We start from the raw sequence: 23,291 nt of genomic DNA on the forward strand, positions 1-23,291 counted from the left end.
TCCTGCCCTGTGCCTCGGCGGCATCATCGTCTAAAGCATAGGTTAAACCTGGCTTAGCTGTCACTGGCACTAAATACCCACCTTGTAAACCAAATTCCTTGCTTCAATAACAGCTTTATGTGCATCAGTAACCTTCCTTGTTGTGATCAGGTTGCATTTGCCACTTTCATCGCTACCTGGCATTAACACATGGTCTATGGACAAAGTCTTCCACTCCTCTAACACGGGCTCATCATTGTCTTTCTCTGCAAGAGGAAACCCACGTGTTTTTCATTAGAAAATTGACAATACAAACGCCAATTGACAGTACATTATGGATACACTGATTTATTGTGATGCACTCGTAAATCGTTTAATATGTACTTTTCTTTTTTTCTACCTTTATTTAAGGAGGCTGCTACCTGCTATCAAACTTCATTTTTGAGAACGATCTTCTTTTACTCAAAAATATATTCTAAATTACGTCATAATGCTTCAAGCAAACTTTTTTCCAAAATTAAAAATTCTACTTCTTTTAAAACTTCATAAAAAATACCTTAGCTTATTAGCTATATGTATTTTTTTGTTCTTTCTTGCCAACGTTAAAAAAATTGTTAAAAATAATAATAATAATGATGGAAACATTTCATTTTCAATTTAACTTAAACTACAATTACTAATCTTACTATTACAAGGTAATTTGCAATTGGCTAGCCTGGTTTTACAAGAAAAAACTATAACAACCGTAAGGTAAAAGGAAAAACTGAGAAAAAAAATAAAACAACTAAAGTTAAAAAGGATGTAATTCCGGATTTGTCCATGGCTTATTTTTGCAACAAAATATGTAGTACGTAGTACGGATGGCAATGTTGGAAAGTTTAGAAATGAGATACTGTTTTTGTTGCTGATCGAAAGAGAGAGAGTCACACATTTTTAAGAATGAACTGCAGGAATTGCCGAAGATGCCAAGAGAGCTCATAGAAAGATTAACAAAGGAGACACATTTGAACTTCCGCTGTAAACCAGATAAGAGAGGAGCATACTTGCTGTGTAATAATAATAATAATAATAATACCTTACTGCGATTGTTTGAATATATTTAGAAGATTTCTGGCAACTGGGAGCGCCACAAATAACACACAAAAATCATGATGCTGTGGTATTGTAAATCCAGTGTGTGGGTCGAAAATTTCAACCTAGCCGTACATGGTATGTCACCTAAGTTTTAGACACATTTCTGCAGTCACGACCCATAATTGAGAGATACGTAGTATCCGCCCCTTCCCGCAGAACCAATGCAGTGACAAAAAAGGCTGATTCTGCTTGAAAACCCACCTGTTCTGTGAATTTTACATGTGTCCATTTAACATTTATTATGGGTAAGAGGGGTGAAAGTCGTCCCAGCAGATTTCGCTTTGACCCAACAGGTTCTACACTGCAAAGTTTGTATAAACCTACTTGTTTTTTCAGAGTTTCCTGCTGACATCTTTTCCCTCAGCAGCTGCTTTTCTGTCTTTGGTTTCGGTATCAACTCTGAAAATTTAGAATTTTATTCAGAAATTTGGATATTTTAACATATGATATCGTACAAAAATGAGCCAGCCATAAGAACACAGGCCTTCGAAACTACGAGTCGGGTAATTATTGGCATTACCATGAACGCGGGGCAAATTAGTTTTGCAAGTTGGGTACGAGATTTCCACCAAAACAAAAGGATTTCTGTGAATTTTCTGACAAAGCAAAAGGATTTCTGGGAATTTTCTGACAAAATGAAAGGATTTCTGCGAATTTTCTGACAAAATGAAAGAATTTCTATCACGTATACGTGCTTTCCATAGAGTGATTTGCATCACGACTGGAAAGTTTCTATTGATGGCAATTCATAAAATAAAATCAACAAAAAAGAAGTACAATAAGTCCGCATCAAAAATTTATGCGAATCAAATACAATGCATTGGTAGGATTTTGAATTTTAGCTCATGCAAACGTCCTTTACACGACAACAGCACAGAAAAGTAGAGGTTTAAACCTGATCTTAAACAATTATTTCCTTCTGGTGCAACAATTAACCTAAGGAAATCTCAAGCAACGTTTGCCCACCAAGACGAGATTTGCATGCAACCTGAACGCTTCTTCTATGCAAAAACATGATGGTGCCAAAAGGAGTTCGGGAAAGTTTTCTTTAAACCGACAAAAACAGAAACATTGTTTACAAGGTGGTAGAATAGAAACACGTTGTTACATACGTCCTTGTTGGATGTCTTTTTTAGTTAGGTAAACATCAGACTTGGCTAAAAGCTGCAGTGTCAAGTCATTCAAACTTGTTGTAAAATCTATAGCGTGCTGGCTTTGTATTTCCTGAAAATGAAACGGCATCTCAACATTAATTGTGCTGAAACAATATCTGATGTTCTGACATTGAAGCGCAACAAGAGCTTCAGTGATAAACATCAACCAGTTTCCTTGATGTCGCACAGGGATAGCATAGCATATCGTAGTATCTAGCGTACTGTTTTCGGATGACATGAAATTAAAACTGCTTTTAATTTAAAACACTGTAACACGACGTCAACAATCTTCTTTCGCATCCTTTTAGGAAGCTCATAGATTTATCATGGCCTCTAGCTTACTGAATTTTGATCACATGAAACCAAAATTGCCTTTAAAGACTTTAAGGTAAACTACTGTAACACGACATTAACCAGACTGATTTCAGTGTATCGTGTTTAACACACGTTATTTGCATGTGACAAATGAACCAAACAGACACACTGAAGCAATAAGTAACTGTTGGATAGTTAAAATACTACCATCCCTTGGTAACACGTGGGCCTAAACGTGATTGGTATGATAAACACATAATAGAGGAAAATATTATAAAGTTCAGCCTCAATTCTCAATTTGCAATCAGAAGTACCATTTATTCTAGAGGCTTATCAGCGTACTTCAATAAGCTTTTGATAAGAAAGAATACATTTTATTATTTTGATGTGTTCAGTAAAGGGTTGCTGTTAAATTTTTTCGTTATCTGCTCTTACGCCAGATTGAAACAGTAAGAATTAGGTGCCCAACCCACTGTCACCACGTTATCGCCCTCTAAGCCAAAAGACATTCCTGTCATATTCCATAACCAGATCGAGCACAAAGATGGCCAAAGAGCTCAAAGTTACACGAATACTAGACAATCGCGAAAATTTACATGAATATTTCTTACCTGGTTTTCCCTTATAAATGACGTAACTAAATCAGCAAACGCAATTTTTCTGCTTTCTTCGCTAGCTTGCAATTTGTCCAGCTCATTTCGATTGCCTGGGTGACCAAGTGTCGGTCGAAGTAGTGTTTGGTTCTCTTTCTGAATTAAAAAGAAAACAGATTCACATTGTTCATGATATGACAACTGCCATATAACTGCGTTCTATCATATCACAACCTTAACCAAATTTACTTATAAAAATCATGAATTTTTATCAAACATAAATTGGATTTTAAAGCATATAGAATATTCTTCGAAGATGTAAAATATTTTCAGATATAAATATCAATGCCTTGATGTTCAATTTTTGGAGGTTTCCGTTATCATAAATCCTTAAAACATTACAAGTATCAAAAAATTTTCCATCAGGAACGATTTTCTCAATCAAACAAAAACCACAAAATATTTCTGAGCAAAAATAAAAATCTTTTACGAACATTCTGGTAATTTGATAACCATCAAAACCTATCTACAATTAGTTCTTAAAAAATAACATCAGCAAGATTTTCTTGCTCTTTTATGACTTACTAACAAATGAAAAAGAAATATGGAAGCATTGAAATTACAGAACTTTGCCAAACCATTCTATTAAAAATCGTTTTATTTATAAGCTATTTGTTTTATCTTATACATTTTCCTAGATATTTCCTTTGTATTAACTTACAGTTGATCCATGTTCTAAATATTCTAAATAATGAATAAATAATGAAAATATTTTTAACAAATTTGAATTGATAAGTTTTCCTAGATATTTCCTTTGCATTAAATTACAGTTTTCCTTGTCAAATCAGTTGGCCAATATTCTAAACCACAGGACTACAAGCTACGTAACCTCAGTAAACATCAAAGAATTCATTTTTAAGACATGTATGAAAAGTTTCACACCCTGTTCTAGCAGGTCTTACGCACGCTACTAGCAATACCATAAATGCTGTGATGATGACTGGTCGATAAAGAGCCAATAAAACATAATTAGCACTGTTTTCCTTTGAATTATACAATTTTCGTTATTTCCTTTATTATCCTACGTTTGATGCAACAAGAATCCTTACAATGTGAAATTCAAATACAGCCTATTTTCAAGCCTGAAGCGAGGAGTCTCGCCATTACACTAACCTTTTGCCTCTCCAAGGATTCATACGTGGTAGCAAAATGCCTTCTTGATGTTTCTTGTGATCTTTTCACAGCTGATAAATACTGTTTGTAAACATGACTCATAATAAGTGGAGGAAACTTCACTAAACTTTTTCCAAACGTTTCGACCTGTGCCCGAAGTTCTGAAATGAGAATTTCCGCGTTTATATGCTGAATATAAATTCTTGATTAATATAGATATTCGAAATCTTTTATCGAAATAGCACAAAGAATATTATCTTAAATAATCAATTGAAATCTACTTCTTGCTAACTAAAAAAATCAAAAGTGCCAATAAGCAGCTGATAACTTGAGAAATTGAAAAGCTTATGAAAGATTAATTATTCCTGTCTTGTCTAGATTTTGGCAAAAAGACACCGATTTGTAAAAAAACAGAGTCAAATGGGTCAAAAGATTAAAACATAAAACATACAATCGAAGCATACCACAAATAAAAAAAACAGCAAAGAACGTATTGTCTTTATGTTCAATAGTTTACTTGTCTTTATAAGAGTTTTCGGTGCAAAAAGTAAATAATATTCATAACTGATATTAGATTTAAACCTGGATCTATAATAGCATAAGATTGATATTTAACAGGTCGTAGGAATAAGAGTAAAAGATGAATACAAAACGAAATATATTGTGCAGTATTAAATTATACACTTTGTGCAGTATAAAAACATCGCTCTTTTCGGACACAGGTATTTCAAAACAAATATGCATACATATCCAAGGTAAAAATTTCGGTTGAAGATCTACTTTACATGAAGATGCTCGACTAGTTAGATAGAAGGTAAATCCCCTTACAAACTTCAGTAACAAGTAGACATAGGTAGTTTTACGCGGGAAACTCAAATCATAGATACCGGTTTGGCAAACTGAAAACCTCCAAGGGCTTAAGATAAGTGGATAATGATTACGAACCTTGAATACAAGTATTGCGATAATCCTCGGCCTGCACTTGATATGATTGCAATCGGTTAATCATCGATTCAGCACACATATCAAAGTTGTCATGGATAGCTGATGGCCTAGTGGCAGATCTGCTACCTTTCTGACGATAATACATCTGCGAAAAATCAAAAAACAGTTGAAGGCCAAACTCAAATGAAAGAAGGACACCTATCGAAAAAAGATTTTGACGAAGCAGAATAGGCCGGTATAAAATTTGTGCATACAGAACTTCAAAGTCAATGATTAAAATAATAATAACAGGAGGTTGATATTCTTACCTTAGCATGCGAAGTAAGAAAAATCTTTAAAATTAACAATAAGATATCCCAATTGTCATTTGTCGTACTTTACATTGGCAGAAAATGAACTTATAGCATCCTTAACATGCAGGTAAAAAGCGAAAATAGGGTGAAATGGGGTATATCTAAGCATGCCTTTTAAGCCGCGAGACCTTCAAATAAAGATATATGGTAAATATGCAGCTAAATTAGTTTTCAATGCATAATTCGTGACAGTTATATATATTAAAATTGGACAAAGCATAAAAATTGAAAATGTAAGAGATTCGAAATCTCTAAATAAACATCTGTAGATGACAAACAAGGGGCAACATACATCGGAGGAAACGAGCAAGCCATCCAGACCCTCTCTGCATATCCTCACTATATGACCGGGGAAATGATCTCTGTAAGAAAAGAATATGACATTGAAACAAGATTCATACAATTAATCTGCGTAATCTAAAAGATATGCAGAGGTAACGATGGGAAGTTTCCGCTAGAGAAGGGACTTGTCCTGGACCAACAGCTTGATGAAATAGGGTAGTGAGTTATTATGAATATATGGTGGTGATGATGCCAATGATGGGTCAAGCTTTTAGCCCAAACCTGGCAAGGATAGATCATGAAAAGTATAAACCCTTTTCCATATAAAACTTTTCTTCTGATGTTTTCAGCACCTTAAAACTAGCTAAATCCCCAGTTAAGATATTGACTGTATACTACCTTTCCACTGCAACCTCCAGAAAGAAAATCAGACTATTTGATTTACTAATCCATCTCATGTATTCTCCAATTATTTTTAAGACAACAATCTTTCCACCCAATCTAATTCGGTACTACCTATCTTGCTCATATCTATGTGTTTGGTTTCTCGAAATTCAGCAACCTACATTGCTATCAAGATCAAATCTCCAGATGTAGAGCCACTGTATGGATAAGCTGGAACTAATCCATTGTTATTACTATTATTTTTGTTCGTGTTGCCACTCTCAATGTAGATTACCCACTTTTTTGTCTCCACGCGTTATCACTGGAGATATGCTACGACGTAACCCTTTGTTATTTACTACTAACAATGTGCAGGTATCATGGAAGTGTCTGTTGGCTTCGAAACCAATTTGGCCAGCAACTTTCGGCGTAAAAGACAAAAAAATGCTAAACTCATCAAAGAATTTGACCCACTTTACCATTAAGTTAAATTCATCAACCTGTCTATCAGCTGCCTTGGCATTTTAGGCAAATCTTGTTCTACCTTTATCGGTATATGCAACGAATTAGCGCTCGATAGTCACCATCAAAAGTATATCATCTCCAAAATGTCAAACATCGCAATACGAACCACATACTTCATTTACTGCTGCATGAATAAGAAATAGCCTTCCCCTGAAATTCTTTCTTTTAAACAACATATTTTTTACCTTTACAGGTCAGCCAGTTGTAGACTACCTAGTTATAAAGCGAGGTTTACAATTGCATTTAGCTGAAAGATGTTATTAATGAAAAGTTTTTTTTATTATCTTTGCTAAAGCGACTTACTGAATTTCTTCTGTACCATCTCCAAACGCCAAATATTTCTTGTCATATTTGGTTGACAATTTCGACACGCTGCTTTGGGTGTTACTGCTAAGAATACAAAAAAGACAGTGTAGAAGAGGAAGGAGATAAAATTATAGAACAATAACTAAAACGCTTGCATACCAAAGCGTAAAGGTTCATAAACTGTCTTTTCTATTCACAAATCCCCTCTATAACACCATATTCATTTTCAATCAAGCCAAAAGGAGACATCATAGGGGAAATCAAGGTGACATCAAGGTGATGCCAAGGCGGTGACAAAAGGGTTTACCTCGAAAGCTCCTAAAATGCTACCCAGTTTGAGATGTGCATCAATTTGACGTTGTGGACGGATAAAAAATGTAATGGCAATAATGATATAGTTCACAATACCTTCCCGATTTCGTTTTGCTTAGCTTCTCACCGTCGGACTCTGATGATGCTTTTACCAGAACCTGCAAGCATGCAACAGATATGGTCTCTCAATTTCAAATATAGAATATTAGCTTTATTAATATTCTTCCTCACAGAATCGTTATATCTGGTTTCAGGACAAATTTTTAGCAAGGGAATCGCCGTAATGGTGGGAGCTGGCTTGATTTCCACTCATTTTGTAGCTATATCAACTATGAAATCCTGGCTAAGATGACCCATTTACAAGCAAACATTAATATCTTAAAAAAGTAAAATTTTGACCGGAAAACTCGCAGAAATCGTGTTTAGGACTTGCTTTTGCCTCTTACTGCCGCTTAAAATGTTCAAAGAGCCGACTGTTATAGTGAGGAAAACAACATTGCGTCTTCTTAAAGCATCCAGTCTAATCGCTTAGCATCCAAGTCAAACACCCTAGCTTCTTGATCCCCCCCCCCCCCCATAAAAATTGACTTTTGCTAAACTTTGGCTATGTTCTAATAAACATACTTAGATATTATAAGGTACTAATAGTGACAGCTCTCATTATTCACCATATAAAATTCATAAAATACTAAATACAGTGAAGAGCCTTACGGATGCTTTACTTGAAATCCTTGTTGCTGGAACAGTGCCAGGCCGTTGATCGCTATCCACAAACCGGGTAGCTGCAAATATGAAAGTAACATATAAAATCTAATAAATAAGGTATTCGAAAAGGGGATCGAGTAGTCTTAATTCTCGCCCGATTATTCTACAAATATGTCGGTTTTAAATCTGCTAGATTCATAGGTTTATTGGCTTTTTAAATGTTTTAGTTATTTACCTAGAGGGAATTCTAACAATCAATATTGAAGCATTTACTTTCAAGAGCAGGAGACTTCAAATTCAAAACCACGACCCGTGAGCGAAATGGGACAATTATGTTTATATTTCAAGATCTCAAAAATATCTCAAAAATAAAATGCTGACAAATCAGGCATTTATCAACAGGTTCTATAATTGAAAAACATCCACTGATCATGTGACAAAAGATCGAGAGAACGTTATTTTCTCCGGGTATGTTTTTTTATTGCTGGCATTTGCTTTGTTGTCACTGTCAATTTTGTTGATCACGTGATTGTAGAAATGAAGGGGTCTGGGAAAAAACAGAGAAGGAGTTGAACCTAGGTAGTAGAATAGAGGAGGATCGTTACTTGGGTTGTGCGCACGAGAACTATAAATTGCTTCTTGGAACATTTTAATCGTTGTTACTTGCAGTAGTCTTCACGTTAACCGTATAATTTGTCTAGGGTATTCAATTAATTTATCCGCGTTTAACAACCTCTTATAATGCATATAATTTGTTTCTGTTGTGTTTAGAACTAATATTTGGAGCTTACTTAGCCGACTGTTCAAATGTGTATGCTAAAACGTGGCTGCAATTACCACCAGAGGATTAAAACTAGCTACCATCCTAAAACGATCGTAGATCGACAGTAAACAAAGTTGCACATTTTAATACCGACTTTTCAACTAACATGATTTGGAAGATGTAATGATTTTTGTTCTTGACGATTTACTGATGCTTGATTCGGATCCCTTCTGCTTACGAGACCTGCAAAGATACAATTGATATTTCACTGGCAAAAACACAACAAAATTCACATTCGTAGTTACCCTGGGTGCCAGTTTTTTCTACTTTCACGCTCGAAATTTTGTGGCTCTGGTATCCGGGGTAATTCGAAGTGCTTGCAGTCTCCAAAGAACCGTTATTCAACTCTCAATAAATTATAAGGATGTGATTTGGATATAAATTGGCAAGCAGAATTAAAACGTCATACCTTGCCATGCTACAGTTTAGTTAAGTAACCTTCTCGTTTATTACGAAGTACCTGTTTCAGATTGCTAATTTCGAAAAGTGACCTCAGAAACGACCTAGAACAAGTCTGAAAGTCAATACAATACACAGAGTTTGTTCGTTGCGTGCTAAAAAATGGCAATTTAAATATATGCATTGCCCGAAATTTGGGAGACGTTATGACTTCCCTAACTCACTGACCTTCCCTATTCCAAACTCAGTTGGTGATTTTGACTAAATCAGATATGATTTACTGTCATTTTTAAAATTCTTATCTGTTATTAATCTTCAAAAATTATTCAGATACCTTAAAAAGCTAAAGAAAGTGCGACACTAACTTGAAAAGGTCAACCTTTTAATAAATCAGGAACAATTTAATCATGCGAATTCTTAATCCTCAGCCAATGAGCATTTTACTGAAACTTTCCTTGAGCAATAGATGTCACCTCCTTCAGAAAATTGGCAATAAAATATTTTATGTACTGATTTGACAGTTCTTCCTACCCAATGTGTAATTAATCTAACAAAGTATAATCAAGATAAATAGGTACATAAATATTATTAGCCTACCAACCTTTTACTTGTTAGTTTCGTTTCCTCCTGTTTGGGATCTGTTTTTGACAATGTAGACTGCAGCTCTGCTAATGTCGAAGGAGCATTTTCATCGACAGCACAGTCAAGATATTTTACTCTGTGATGAAACGCTTCCAATATTGGCATTAGAGTTTCATGCAACTGACTTGCATTAATCTGCTATTGAACAGAAAAATATCAGTTTCAGTGGTAGGCGAAAGTTATCGATAAAAATTAAAAAACATTACAACATTACACAAGTCTTGTTGGAGGAAAATAGCGCTATGACGTCCCCTAGTTTTTGGCAGGATTTATTTCGTACTTTATCTAACTTCGGTATATAAGTGGTTTAGCAAATTGCTATTTGCCTTTGAAATCGATTTTACGTTACCAAGTCACGGGCGTTCCCTATTAGTGAACTTTGTGCTGTCTGTTACGGAAGCGTTTTCTGACACTAAAAAGGGCATGACCTGAAAACTTTGGCCAGTTGCTGGTGCCACCACTGTAGGTGAGTGATTTATAAAAATACAAGAATCTAAAACTATTTGAAGTAACGTTTACACAGGTTCTTAATGAAGATTCCATTTGGGAGAAAAAGTGTTGCTTTTCACTGATGAAGAAATAAATTGACTGAAAAGTGCCAAAAATTCCCTGAGAAACTATGGCTTCTTTAGCTCCCCTTTGGTTGAGCCACATCATAGAATTACTTTGAATAAAAAAGCAAAGCTAAAAGGATGTTTTCTATTCGCACACTTGGAACATCAGCGCCTTTATGGCGTCATCGAACCTATGATACTTCGACTGGTGCTTAGACAAAAGGGAATTCTAAGTTTATTGGTACTATAACTGCGTTATTCAATGAAAATTCGGCAATTTCAAAAGTCAGAGTTACATATGATAGCTACATAGAACAATTTTTTGCCTTTTACAAAAGTGTCTGCCAGGTGTGACAACATATTGCCTCTTGCAACAAGATATTTTGTAGAAACCTGAAAGCGTTCTTGGCCAACGTACTACGACAGAAGCAAGGCAGTTATTATGTTGACCACCTAAACTGTTAATTGATTCAAAACAGCTACATGCTTCGATTTTGAAAAAAAAATCTTTGAAAATTACACCTATATAATTTCCATCCTGACAGGGTTCAACCTGATTAAGCTTGACATTCTCACCCAGCTCCTCCTACTCGATCACACGTCCAAAGTAGATTGGCTTTGATACTTACTTCTCTGTCTAGATTGGGTCTTAAAACAGCATCAATACGCCTGTCAAATGTCGCTATCATCTTGGCAAGTTTCTGCGCTTGTGTGTTGCTATTTGCAACCTTAAATCGACAAAAAACACAAGTCGGTAAGCAAGTAATAAATACTAACTCATGGGCTCCGACAAAGGTTGAGAAGTGGGGGGGGGGGGCCACGGAAAAATTTAACACCCATAACAAAAGATTTTGAAAAAAACTCTACTGTTTTGCAAAAAAGTGGGGGGCAAGGCCCCCGGCCCCTCCCTTCGTCGGAGGCCCTGTAACTGCATTAATCAACGCCGCTTCAATACATAAGATAAAGCTATCCACATTCCTCCGAAACTTTTATTGAGTGCACACCAAACGGAAAATCACAACTGGGGACACACCTATTCCTGACGTCCTCCCTTAGACTAAAGAATCGATAGGCCATGTTTCCCAGTTATTATTCGCGCCGAAAGTAAGAATCAAATGAGCAAATCTAATGCAACTGACATCAACACACAGAGCAAATCCAAGAATACAATCCTTGATTATTCCTTCGACCGTAAGAGGCAGGGTTGAAAAGATTCAAATGAAAGCCAGTTGACACCATGCTCGAAAAGGATAACCTGGTGCCTCTGATACTATCATCAACAGGATTATGGGTTGGGACTTAAAATAAAAATAAACAAAACTTTGCACAGTTTCCTAGACAAGGAATTGTTGAATGGTAGGGGTGGGTCCTGTAAAACGTTATGAGTGTTTTGGGGTGCTTGGCTAGCAGTTCGAAAGATTCATGCCCCTGTTGTATCGTTATTGTACCGTAGTTTGTGTAGTAGGGTATTGGAAATTTCTATGAGCATAAAAAAAGAAAAAAATGCTAACTAAGAAAAACAAGGAAATAAATAGTTTATAAACTCTATTTATTTACAGAACTTTGGTCATAATAATGACTTTTTAAGGCACGGCTGAATTTCATAGTTTTGACCAATTAAACTATATGACAGAAAACTCAAAATGTGAATTTGTTAGAAATAAACCAATTCCAAAAGTTTCCTGTCATTAGAGCTCGGTTTCCTTGCTTATAGAGTAGACTCCGGTTGAAGTTACACCAAATGTTGCTTGAAAACTGATTGTGACTGTAAGCAGTTGATAGTTTATTATATTTGAGTCTAAACCTAATGTGACTGAGTGGCTATAAGCGGAGTGAATGACTTATTAATGCTTGGGCATGATGAAAACAAAACTTGAGATAAATTCACCTCCGATTTGATCTTCACTTGAATATTAGTAAGCCATCGTGATATTTTTTCAAGGTAGGTCAAATCGAACAAGTGATGTTTGAATCTGCGCGAAAAGAAAAGGAAAATTTCTCGTTGAAATCCTAGACATGAAAACCAGTACTATAAAACTAGCTACGATTAATAGTCTAAGTACCGTAAATCCTCGAATAAGCCCCCGGGGGCTTATTTGCAAAAATTAATTTTTGCGTGGGGGCTTGTTCGAGGGGGGCTTATTGGAGGGGAGGCTTATTTCAAAGTTTAGTATTTTCCCCAAAGGTCGACATAAAAACGACATTACTTTTCTGACAAATCTAACAAAGAACTAACAAATATAAAAATTTTTATCATCACAAAAGTCGCTTTTTGCTTGTTGGTCTCCAGTAAAAGGAAGTAAATAGCTATTGTCCTGTGGGGGCTTTCTTTAAATAAGATATTTGAATCTGCAATTATGCTTACTATGATGCTTATATATTGCAAACACAACATACTGCAATGCAAACACGATATACTGCAATATCTTACCTCTCTTCAAGTTTCCCTGAGTATTCATGAGCCGCATCCAATCGTCTAGTTTCCATGCCTTCAAGCTCGGCCATCATTGAGCCTTCGGCATTGTCAATTTTGGTAGCCATATGTTCCTGATAAAAACACACACAACGTAAATTTTATTGCTCTTGGTTGGGGTGCTCAATCAATTTTTCCAATAAATGATCCCTCTAGTTGATATTGTTCTCAAGCAATTGGCCCTCAACAATTCAATCCTTCTTACGGCACTGTATTTTATCTTTTGATAATTAGGAATTCTATGATATCTTTGATTTAAAAATGCTTTGAGTATCTAATACGCAATGCTATTATTAACATCATCAGTTACGTTTACATTATTAGTAGATGTGAATGGTTTTGGTGCAGCTCGACAAGAGAACCATTCACCAAATTATCAAAACGAATTTGAAATGTCTTTAAAAGGAGTGGAGTGCCAACATAGTGTAAAGGTTTCCTTTTGGCTTTATCACGATTTCTATCTTCACTTCTCAGGTTTAGGAGTGCTGTTAGAAGACACCTGACAAAAGAAGCATTTCCCTAAAATATTCTTTTATGTAAATTTTACTTCGAGCACAAGTTTACAATAAGTAGCCAATGACTCGCCTTTAAAATCAAAACTTTTAAGTGATAAAAACAAATGTACTTAATTTCAACATTATGCTGAAAACAAAGAAAAATATGCCCAAATCTTTTTTAGGCTGCCTTACCAATTTTTTTCGAAATTCTTCAACCTCTTCAGGACAAAAGTTTCCACCCTCAGAAAATATCCTATGGCAAATACACCACACTATTGACACTTAAGAATTACAAGGAACTTCGTGTTTAATAAGGAGGATGAAAACATGATAGAAAATGTCTTTTCCTTCTTCAATAATAATAAATTTAATTCTTATTTGATATGCTGATTCATCTATCATCGTTTTATCGGATACTCTTAAACAATGAGATACCGGATATCGGAAACAATGAGAAGTAGCTTTTACAAATTGCAGCTAACTCAGAGAGCTTTGTTAAATACAACAACCTGCAGTGACCTGATATGCCGGTGGAAAGAGTTCTGAAGTTTGCAGGGACGTAGGGACCATTTTTCAAGGGAGGCACGAGCCCCCCTTAGCCCCCCTAAGCTCCCTCCCAAAAAATTATAAAAATTTCCCTTGTATTCCTTATGGAATTTCAAATGAATGATCCCATTTGTTCATATTTTTCAAACAATGATTGGTCCTTGTAATTCTATTATTCCAAAGGTACTAATTCGAATCTCCGTTTATTGCAATTAAAACAAAGGATTCTCAATTAACGTACTTGAGCATTCGACGGAATCTAGCGTTTGAATTCCTCAAATTATTGAGCATTTCATCTAGGTCTTGTCTAAATTTCCGCAAAGATGCACGAATAACCTTCATGTACTGAAATACAAAAGATTCGTTGTTATCAGATGAGAAAGATTAACAAAATAACTCGAGTCTACCTAAAAAAGGGAGACTGACATGCAAAATCCCTTCCTCATTCTATCATGCAACATCTCAACAGGGTTTGTTTTTATGGTTCAGTTGTTGTAAAGTTGTTTTTATGGCAATGTTGTGAAGTTCATGTTATCATAGTGAGCAGAGAACTTGAAAGACAGCCTAGTTTCTAATGATGTTGATATTCTCAAAGAGCTGATAAAATGAACTAAAATCATAAATGAGCTGAGAAAACAATACCTCGTCAAGTTGATTTGAAACCTCGTCTTTTATTGAAAGTAATCTAAAAAGTTGTTAGCAAATATTAATGTATTTATAATGTAAGTTGAGTCAAATGCAATGCTGCTTGAATAGAAAATTACAAGTTAAATATTACAAGTAAAACCGGTACCGTGCAAATGAGACCATCCCAACATTATAAGCACAACCCCTCATTGATCTAGAATTTATTTGATAGAAATATATTAAACCTACTCATGTGACTTTGTCGCACTAACAAACGTATTTTCCAAAGATTCAACCGAGATCTTGAACTTTTCTGTCTGTAAAAAACAACAGGCATCTTTCATGAAAACGAGCTTATTTAAATTGCAACTATTTTCCACTATAGCGTATTTCCTCTAATGAACGCCGCCCTCTATTGAACGCCGCACCTTCAGCCAACCATTTGAAGAAAAAAACGCCGCCCTCTGTCAAAAACGCCGCCCTCTTTTGAACGCCGCATCTTGAAAAGCGGCGTTCATTAAAAACAGACCAAACATGAAGTAACGAATCAATTATAAGCTTACTATTCGAAAGCTATGAAAGTTGCTATGTCATAGAGACGGGGACTCCTATGACAGAAACAGGGATATTGACATTCCTTGACATTTCCATAATGTGAACACATCTTCAGTGAACTTTAGAAAATTGTTTACACGATCTTTATTACGTGTCTTATTACGGAAAAGAAAAAATTGTTTACAGCTTGTTTTTATCTTTTTCGTCGCACTTTTCTTGCCATTTTTCATTTGACAAACTTTCTATCGAAAGCCGCATACAAAATTTAGAATATTTAATAAACGCCGTGGCGTTCTTAAGAGGAAATACGGTACACATAAGCTTATAAATACGTTGGGGATTGTTGGGAGAATTATCATTTCCATGCATTGGCAAAATTTCAAAAAACTTCATGGAAATTCAGATAAACTCTCTGTAAATTGACAATAATTCTGTTGAATCTTAAAGAGAGTAAAATTACAAAAATTTCACAAGTTACTCTAGAAGCAAAGTGTCCAGACTTTTATGGGTTGATATAGTGTTTATAAAAGCTGCTTTGGCAAACACCAACAATCGTGGAACCAATAGTGACTTGCGTCACAAGTTTTTCGCAGTGTCAAATAGAGTTCAATAGTCATGACACCATATAAATAGGCTTTTTGTATTCTTAAAACTAGACGATATAACCGAAAGAAGAATCTTTTACGAAGTTGCTGAGACGTGTCCAGATGAGCAGACGGTCTTCTCCAATCAAATCACTTCAATTTTCTTTGTTCTAAACCTATGAACCAGGCAAAATGCAGTAGCAAAATTCAGTTCTGACACTTTTTTCATCTCAGTAAATTTGTAGAGGATCTTACAGATGTTGTATTTTCAGATAATTCACAAATATGGCTATTCAATGAAACAGAAAAATTATAAAAATTGATATATGATGTCATGCTTTATTGACACAATGTAATTACCTCGCTATCATGCTCGTGAATCATGGTTGAAAACCTCGATTTAAATGTTGACAGCGAGTTAAGGATTCCTTGGCAATGCTGTGTGACCCGTTCTCTGTGGACAACCAATTCGGCTGCAAATTAACATGACATAAAAATCAATGTTTACAGGTCTTGTAAGCTTCAACAAGGAGTATTTTAATGAAAAGAACTAGAAAATTGTCAAAGCGAGCTGCAAAGAGCTCTTGGTAGACAAAGTAAATTATCGAATAAGCACCCCCTGAATGAGTGCCTTCTACTTAAACGAAAATGTCTCCTTAAAACGAGAAATAATTTTGTACTGACTCTGTAAAATTAATATTCTTTATATAACATCGAATGTAAGTGCAATATTGAAAATTTTATCTGCAGCTTCCTTCGAATGAGTTCCCTCCCCAACAATTATCGCACCTTGAATTATTGCTCATTTTAAGGATTTACGCTACCCAAATTTTATTTTAAGAAATAAATCAACATGGGTATTACCAGCTCTCACGTTGTGGACGTCTTTCTCCGCTCTATTTGGCCTCGGTTCATGCAGATGTAAGCGCAAATCAAGCTCATTGTTAAGCTCCTCGATCTGCAAACAAATAAACAACTAAAGAACCAAATTATTTCTCCGTTTCCTTGATGCAGCACTCTTTCTTGCATTCAAAAGTTTACAAAATGCACTTTAATGCAGGCTTACAAATGCTATTTACTGAATTGCAAATATAGATAAAATACTATTTAAATTAATTGCAACAAACAAAATACCCTTTAATACAGGTTACAAAGGTGGCTAGGCCTATCAGTTTTCGAAAATCATCGACTATGGAAAAACACATGCGTGTGCTGCACCTGGACACAAACGATCGCCTTCAATGATGGCTACGATTTTCTATAAACAAGAATTGCAAGATTTCTTCATAATAAACGAAAGACAAAATCTAGAAGAAGAAGCCACTAAACCTGAACCAAGATTTCAAATATATTAGTTGTTTACATATAGGCCTATAATTGTTTAAATATTTGCAAAGATGATGATGATTATCAATATAATTTAATAGCCATGAACATAATGATTAGACGTCTCACTAATACACGCAGAGAAGATGAAAAGAAAAAACTAGAACTTACATAAAAACCAAGCACTTTTTTTAATTTTGAAGAAGCATATTTTTTCTAATGTCCTTTTCTCTTTTTTGCGTCCCATTCTTTGTGCCTGTCCTCATAATCGTTATTTTAACTTACTACCTCATCGTACCATATTTCGTTACTACTGTTGTTATATCCGTGACATCTAATCATAACATTCAAGGCGCTTTAGTCTGATTAAAGTCATCATTTTCGCGTACTCTGATTTAAACAAACCTTTGCGGCCATAAGATTTTCTGATTTATTTATCGCGTCCGTTTTCCAAAACTCGAGATGTTCGAGAAAATCTTTTCGTATCCTACAAAAAACCGCATGTAAACTGTTATACTCAAAAAATGCTATGAAAAGAGGAAAATGCTATCCATTGTTATGTTATGTATTCTCAATTCTTAATGTAATTTATTTGAATATTGAATGACGAATGGGCTAAAATATGAGTTTCAAATATGCTTACAATTCTTTGGTCTCGTCAATAAGGATGTCACTGATTTCAAAGCTTGCCACATACGGCATAACTTCCATTTCATCTGTAGGAAAGGAAGATTTAATATTAAGTATCATATGTAAAGGTTGAAAAATCAATTGTTATACAAAAAAACCATGCACTGTACCATGCACTGCATAGATGTAAACAAATATTAGAAGGACTACATTCATACAGTTCTAAGCTACAACTCCGCGTTTCACACTTGATGCAATCATAAGGTAATTCTGTGTACAGCCCTGCCTATACGGCATCGAGCAGTACATGACATAACAGTAAAATAATTTTCGTTAGCATATGACAACAGATACAAACAAGTAGTGGTCAGAGAAGAAAAGTAGGTCGATGAAAGTAAAATGTAAAAAAGATCCAACTAGAACATGGAAATGAAAGCAGAAAAAATAGGGCAGCAAGCGGTAGCATCAGAGGATTGTCAATTTATAAGCACACAATTTGTAGTATGTTCTGTCTGTATGTGTAACGCTATGAGCTTCATTGAAAAGTTCTCAGAGAAATATTGATAGCGGTAAGGACAAATAGGTTTATGAAATAAGCGATTACCCAAGTTATCTGTGAGAAATGTGTAATTGGTTCGAGTGGTTGCTGTTGTATCTGGAGGTGCTATTGGTTCTTCCTTGTCATTTACTAAATAATAAATGACTCCAGATGACAAATGGATCGCCTGGTCTTTACATGGTTCCTATGTGGAAAAACTTCAAAATATCAGGATCGTCAATCATATGAATCAATGCTTAAAATAGAAGACGATTTTTCGTCAAATAAAATAAGTTATCTACAGTCTGTTGCAATAAAAGGTAAGAAAAGTCATGCTATCTGATCAAATGAAATTATATGATAAGGCAGCCAGGAATACAAAGCTTTTGCACTGTTTAACGCACGCAAAAATGAAAACACTTAAAGCGAAAGCAATTTTGACCCAGAAGCACAGAAATACTTTTTTCATAAGAAATTGAGGTAATGACGGCATCTTCACTTTAATACTAGAGATGAATAATAAAAGAGAGCTTGCCTCTTCGTGCGACGCTTTTGTGGCTTCCTCCTCAACTCCGGTATCTAGCATAATAAATGAAAATAATCATATTCGATCCCAAACGTTCTTCAAAACAATAATATGCTTTCAAAAGTCTACCTAAAATCTGTTTTAGTTCACATGACTCAGATCAAGGAACTTTTTCAATAGCATACCTTCATTGGCTTTCAGTTCCTCTTTCGTTTTCTTCGGTTTGTTAAGAGTAACCCCAAAGTAGCTGCAAACAGACTCAGAGTAACTCTTCAGTTCTCCTTCTACCAGGAATGGATACTGTTTGGCAGATTTTATCTGCAGTGTCTGGAAATCGTGGTACCTGGAAAACGAAAGCAGGCATTTCATCTGCAATGATTGATGACTTGACAGAAGTTTATAAACTCTCTAATAAACTTTGCAGAAGTTTATTACAGAAATTGTTGACAAAAAAAGATTTCAGACAAAAAATTACTTCGATTCTTTAACCCCTTGGCGGAAAATTTGCAATTTAAATCTACATCATATAAGGTTCTTATACTGCGAGTTAATTGTGCTATTTTTTGAACAAGCTGTAAGTGTTCTTTGATCCTTTTTCTCGCAGAAAACCTTCACAAACATTCTCCTTTAGATACTTTTTGGAAGTGTACGCAATCTATACGAATTTGCCTATCTATTTCAAAGACGGGTTTAAAGAGATTGGGTTGAATCATAAAGCAAAATTAGGACCATAAATTAAGGGAGGCCGGTCGAACCAAAGAGAGAGAAAGAGAGAGAGAGAGAGACAGAGAGAGAGAGAGAGAGAGAGAGAGAGGGAGAGAGAGAGAGAGAGAGAGAGAGAAAGCGAGAGAGAGAGAGAGAGAGAGAGAGAGAGAGAGAGAGAGAGAGAGAGAGAGAGAGAGAGAGAGAGAAAGCGAGAGAGAGAGAGAGAGAGAGAGAGAGAGAGAGAGAGAGAGAGAGAGAGAGAGAGAGAGAGAGAGAGAGAGAGAGAGAAAGAGAGAGAGAGGGAGAGAGAGAGAGAGAGAGAGAGAGAGAGAGAGAGACATTCTAAGCAGATAAAGATAACTCACGATTTCTTTATTTCTTCCAGCATTTCAAGAGATTGCTTAAGACTCATATTCAAAGCCTAAAATAGAAATAAAAATATTTCAAGTGCTTGGCGTAAGGAAATAGTATCAAATTCATTTGGTTTAGGTCTATAGTGCTATACAAAAGCGGCAAGTGCTTAGTCTTGCTCAAGATCTCAAAGTTACAACGATTAATATGTCAATATGTCAGCATGTCAAGGGGAATAAATCAGCTTTCACCTCCTCCGAAGGATCTTGTCTCATTCTATCCATTACTATGTCCAGTTTTGCTTCCTTGATCTGAAACGGGATGAAATGAACCAAGATGATTTCAGAAAGCTAACTTGGCATCAAGATAGGTAAAAATGTCTGATAACTGACAAAGAGAGACATAGGAACAACAGAGCATCAGAAATGCCAAAGTGTCTTCAGAACTAATTTTTTCCAATGGGGCTGCCCATCCATTTGCTTTTAAATTCAATACTCCCTTATATTGGAGAACTAAGGCTCTCTGACCGAACGAGGCATGTAAAAATGTGCCTCGAAAAAACTGTCTACATTTTGATCTTTCAAAAAATGATTTCTAACAAATCATCGATTATCACTAGAAGCGGTCTAGGCTTCTGTGGTCAGAGTGCTTTTTGTAGAGGTGTGTTCATATTATACCAAATACTGATGCGGTAAGTTCAGACTATACAGAAAGAAATCTCAATTTCAAACCTGATTCTGTGTATCATGTTCCCGTCTGTTCTTGTCCAGCCGCTCCTACAAAATATGGAAAAAATTAAGCATAACAGATGTAATAAAAGTTGAAAAACCACCTTCGTTTAAAATGAATAAAGCAAAAAAATGCATGGGTTTGAGCGAAAGAGCCCATTTGACAAAATACCAGCGCTACAAGGCCAGTTTTACAAGGCAAGCTAATTTTTTCATTTTGCAATAAATTTGCATTCAATTCATTGGGTGGGCCACCCTACCTGATTGCGTTTACATGGTTAATTTTCATCCCATCTGATGCGGATCCCACCTGTCCTTCTTGCGGATCTCACCAGAGCGGGCTACTCCACTCTCCATGTAAACGCAAATTAAGATAACAAAAAGAAGGTGTTGAACGTACGGATCCCACTTGAGGTGACCAGGCGACTTAAGTGGGCTAGCCCACTTCATGTGTATAAGCCTTTAGGATATCAACAGGTCATAACACTGCAAATACGAATAAACAAATATGCTAGTTGTGCCTGTAGTTCTCTTTCCTCCCTTGTCAGTCCAATTTCATGGGTATCCCAGACGTGAGCAGCTCCTAGTAGGAATTTAAACAGCATTTTGAACAGCTGCTTCTGAGCGGCAGGGATTTCATCAGTGTATTTCTGTGAGAAAACAGGCAAGTAAATATGCGTTTGAGATTATTTACAGTTTTCTGTGAAAAAACAGGCAAGTAAATTTGTGTTTAAGATTATTTACGAATTTCTGTGAGAAAACAGGCCAAGAACATTTGCGTTTGAGATTATTTACGAATTTCTGGGTAAGAAATGTCAGAACAATTCAATTATTGATGCTAGAGTAAGATAGAAATGTTAGACATCCAGGAATCTAGTCATCCATTTAAGATTATCTCGTTCACTCTAAAGAGGCTGAGGACACTTCCTAACGGTTTCCAATTTCAGTCATCTTGACTTATGACTTCTAGAAGTAAACAATGTCTCTTTCGACCCTTTAGTCTCAAAAGCATTATATATGAGTATATGAGTCATTTCTTATCTCCATTGGTCTCTTGGTTTTAGTTTTAACCGTCCTCGAACTTAAAACCAAAACTCAATCACTACTATTGGGTGAAGCTGCAGATCGGACACTTTCTACTTGTATTATTGTGTAAATAGCATTCGAGGGACACTGAGAAGCTAAGTTTATCGAATGTGCTTATCTTTAGAGAAGAAGCTAAGAATACAGAGAAATGTCCTGGTCCCTGCCCTCCATGGGATTAAACACGCTTACGACATTCCCATTTTATGTAAAAATTTACTCATGACAGGACTCGAGCCTCAGCCACTTTCTACGGTAGACCAACACCATAAATTAATGTGGCAAAGAGCCTGTTTGTTAGATATACATACTTCGTACTTATCGAGCTCATATTCAAATCTTGCTCTCTTCTCACCAACCAAAGGAGACAGATGATCTGTAGAAATCTGTAAAGGCAATAAAGTTGTTAAGTGTAACATAATAGAACGTGGATTAATCACAAAATAAAATGAAGAACTTTTAGTAAAAACCATCATCATTAGCTTAACCAGCGAATAATAATCATGCAAAAATAACCAGCACATGATCTAAGAAAATTTTAGTTAAATAAAAGTAAAAATGGTAGCATTACTGTCTCAAATTCTCATTAATGGTAACAAATAAACTTATGTTCTCATTTTGTTTAGCTATAAATAACAGCCAGTTATAAAGCTTATGCTTCTTTTTAAAAAAGTAGAAGTGAAAAGTGAAATTTGTGAGGAAAGTATTATCACATTTGTCATTATTGATGATTTGTTTTCTTGTTTCATTGATTTTTATTTATTCTATTACATTAAGCCTGTGCCCCTGTCCACAAATCCTGTCACATTTATGGACTGTGCAATATTGATGAATATTCTGTCCTCAGCTTCCATCAGGATCTGGTGTTAATTTATGCGAGCCTTCAAAATAATGCAATTAGCTGAAATTGTCAACTGTTCCAACCTTGTAAAACTTTAAACTCTCCATACATTATCTTATCTATGTCCTGTTTGGTTTCAGTGCATATTTCTTCGATGATGTTTCATGGTACATATCAATGGTTTAATTGCTTAAATTATTTTCATACACAAGACCCAGCCCTCTCTCTGGACAGTATGTTTATCAATATTGCACAGTCCATAAACGTGGCAGCATTTGTAAACTGGGGCGCAGACTAGTTATATTAGCTTTACAGATACATTCGTTTATTTGCTTATCTAAGGAACAGATTCTGAGTAAAATGTCAAAGCTTAGTAAGCCATTTATGAAAAAATATACCAAAGATCTATTTTTACTTATTTCTAGGCAAAATTTGATATTTCAAATTTACCTGTTCAATATCTTCTTCATTACAAACACCTTCATTGAACAACAAAGTCTAAAATATTGAAAAATATACATTGAATTAATGCATAAAGACAGAAAGCAATGTATAAACATGTGCAAGCGCTAGAACTTCTAATCTATCAAAAAAGAAGGTTAGCCTGAAGCTGACAAATAAGGAGACAAATCGATCCTAAAATAGTCAAGGCCTAAAATGTTTGATGATTATGAATTTGTTTGAGAAAAGGCTAATAATAAGA

The 23,291-nt window shown here is 35.4% G+C and overlaps 1 protein-coding gene across 2 annotated transcripts in view; it reads right to left on the minus strand.

Moving 5' to 3' along the window:
• The window catches only part of LOC135694040 (coiled-coil domain-containing protein 180), a 37,703-nt gene that overhangs the window by 2,247 nt on the left and 12,165 nt on the right, over positions 1–23,291 (minus strand). The window contains exons 15-46 of one of the 2 annotated variants that reach the window (XM_065212682.2): positions 23,039–23,086; positions 22,059–22,133; positions 21,186–21,314; positions 20,668–20,712; positions 20,188–20,247; positions 19,951–20,006; positions 19,066–19,223; positions 18,890–18,933; positions 18,421–18,559; positions 17,830–17,902; positions 17,592–17,673; positions 16,725–16,818; positions 16,221–16,333; positions 14,971–15,038; positions 14,737–14,779; positions 14,336–14,439; positions 13,741–13,801; positions 13,010–13,125; positions 12,467–12,551; positions 11,208–11,306; positions 9,984–10,162; positions 9,090–9,166; positions 8,167–8,237; positions 7,552–7,613; positions 7,141–7,224; positions 5,939–6,008; positions 5,294–5,438; positions 4,349–4,509; positions 3,194–3,331; positions 2,226–2,337; positions 1,438–1,512; positions 82–245 (exon numbers count right to left, since the gene is read on the minus strand). In XM_065212682.2, coding sequence (XP_065068754.2) covers positions 82–245; positions 1,438–1,512; positions 2,226–2,337; positions 3,194–3,331; positions 4,349–4,509; positions 5,294–5,438; positions 5,939–6,008; positions 7,141–7,224; positions 7,552–7,613; positions 8,167–8,237; positions 9,090–9,166; positions 9,984–10,162; positions 11,208–11,306; positions 12,467–12,551; positions 13,010–13,125; positions 13,741–13,801; positions 14,336–14,439; positions 14,737–14,779; positions 14,971–15,038; positions 16,221–16,333; positions 16,725–16,818; positions 17,592–17,673; positions 17,830–17,902; positions 18,421–18,559; positions 18,890–18,933; positions 19,066–19,223; positions 19,951–20,006; positions 20,188–20,247; positions 20,668–20,712; positions 21,186–21,314; positions 22,059–22,133; positions 23,039–23,086 — 3,030 coding nt within the window. Of the gene's footprint in view, positions 1–81; positions 246–1,437; positions 1,513–2,225; positions 2,338–3,193; positions 3,332–4,348; positions 4,510–5,293; positions 5,439–5,938; positions 6,009–7,140; positions 7,228–7,551; positions 7,614–8,166; positions 8,238–9,089; positions 9,167–9,983; positions 10,163–11,207; positions 11,307–12,466; positions 12,552–13,009; positions 13,126–13,740; positions 13,802–14,335; positions 14,440–14,736; positions 14,780–14,970; positions 15,039–16,220; positions 16,334–16,724; positions 16,819–17,591; positions 17,674–17,829; positions 17,903–18,420; positions 18,560–18,889; positions 18,934–19,065; positions 19,224–19,950; positions 20,007–20,187; positions 20,248–20,667; positions 20,713–21,185; positions 21,315–22,058; positions 22,134–23,038; positions 23,087–23,291 lie in introns of both variants that reach the window. The other variant, XM_065212681.2, reaches the window with a different exon arrangement.

The sequence above is a fragment of the Rhopilema esculentum genome, chromosome 11 (genome assembly GCF_057945365.1).
Source record: "Rhopilema esculentum isolate cy_ngs chromosome 11, ASM5794536v1, whole genome shotgun sequence".
Classification (NCBI taxonomy): Eukaryota; Metazoa; Cnidaria; class Scyphozoa; order Rhizostomeae; family Rhizostomatidae; genus Rhopilema; species Rhopilema esculentum.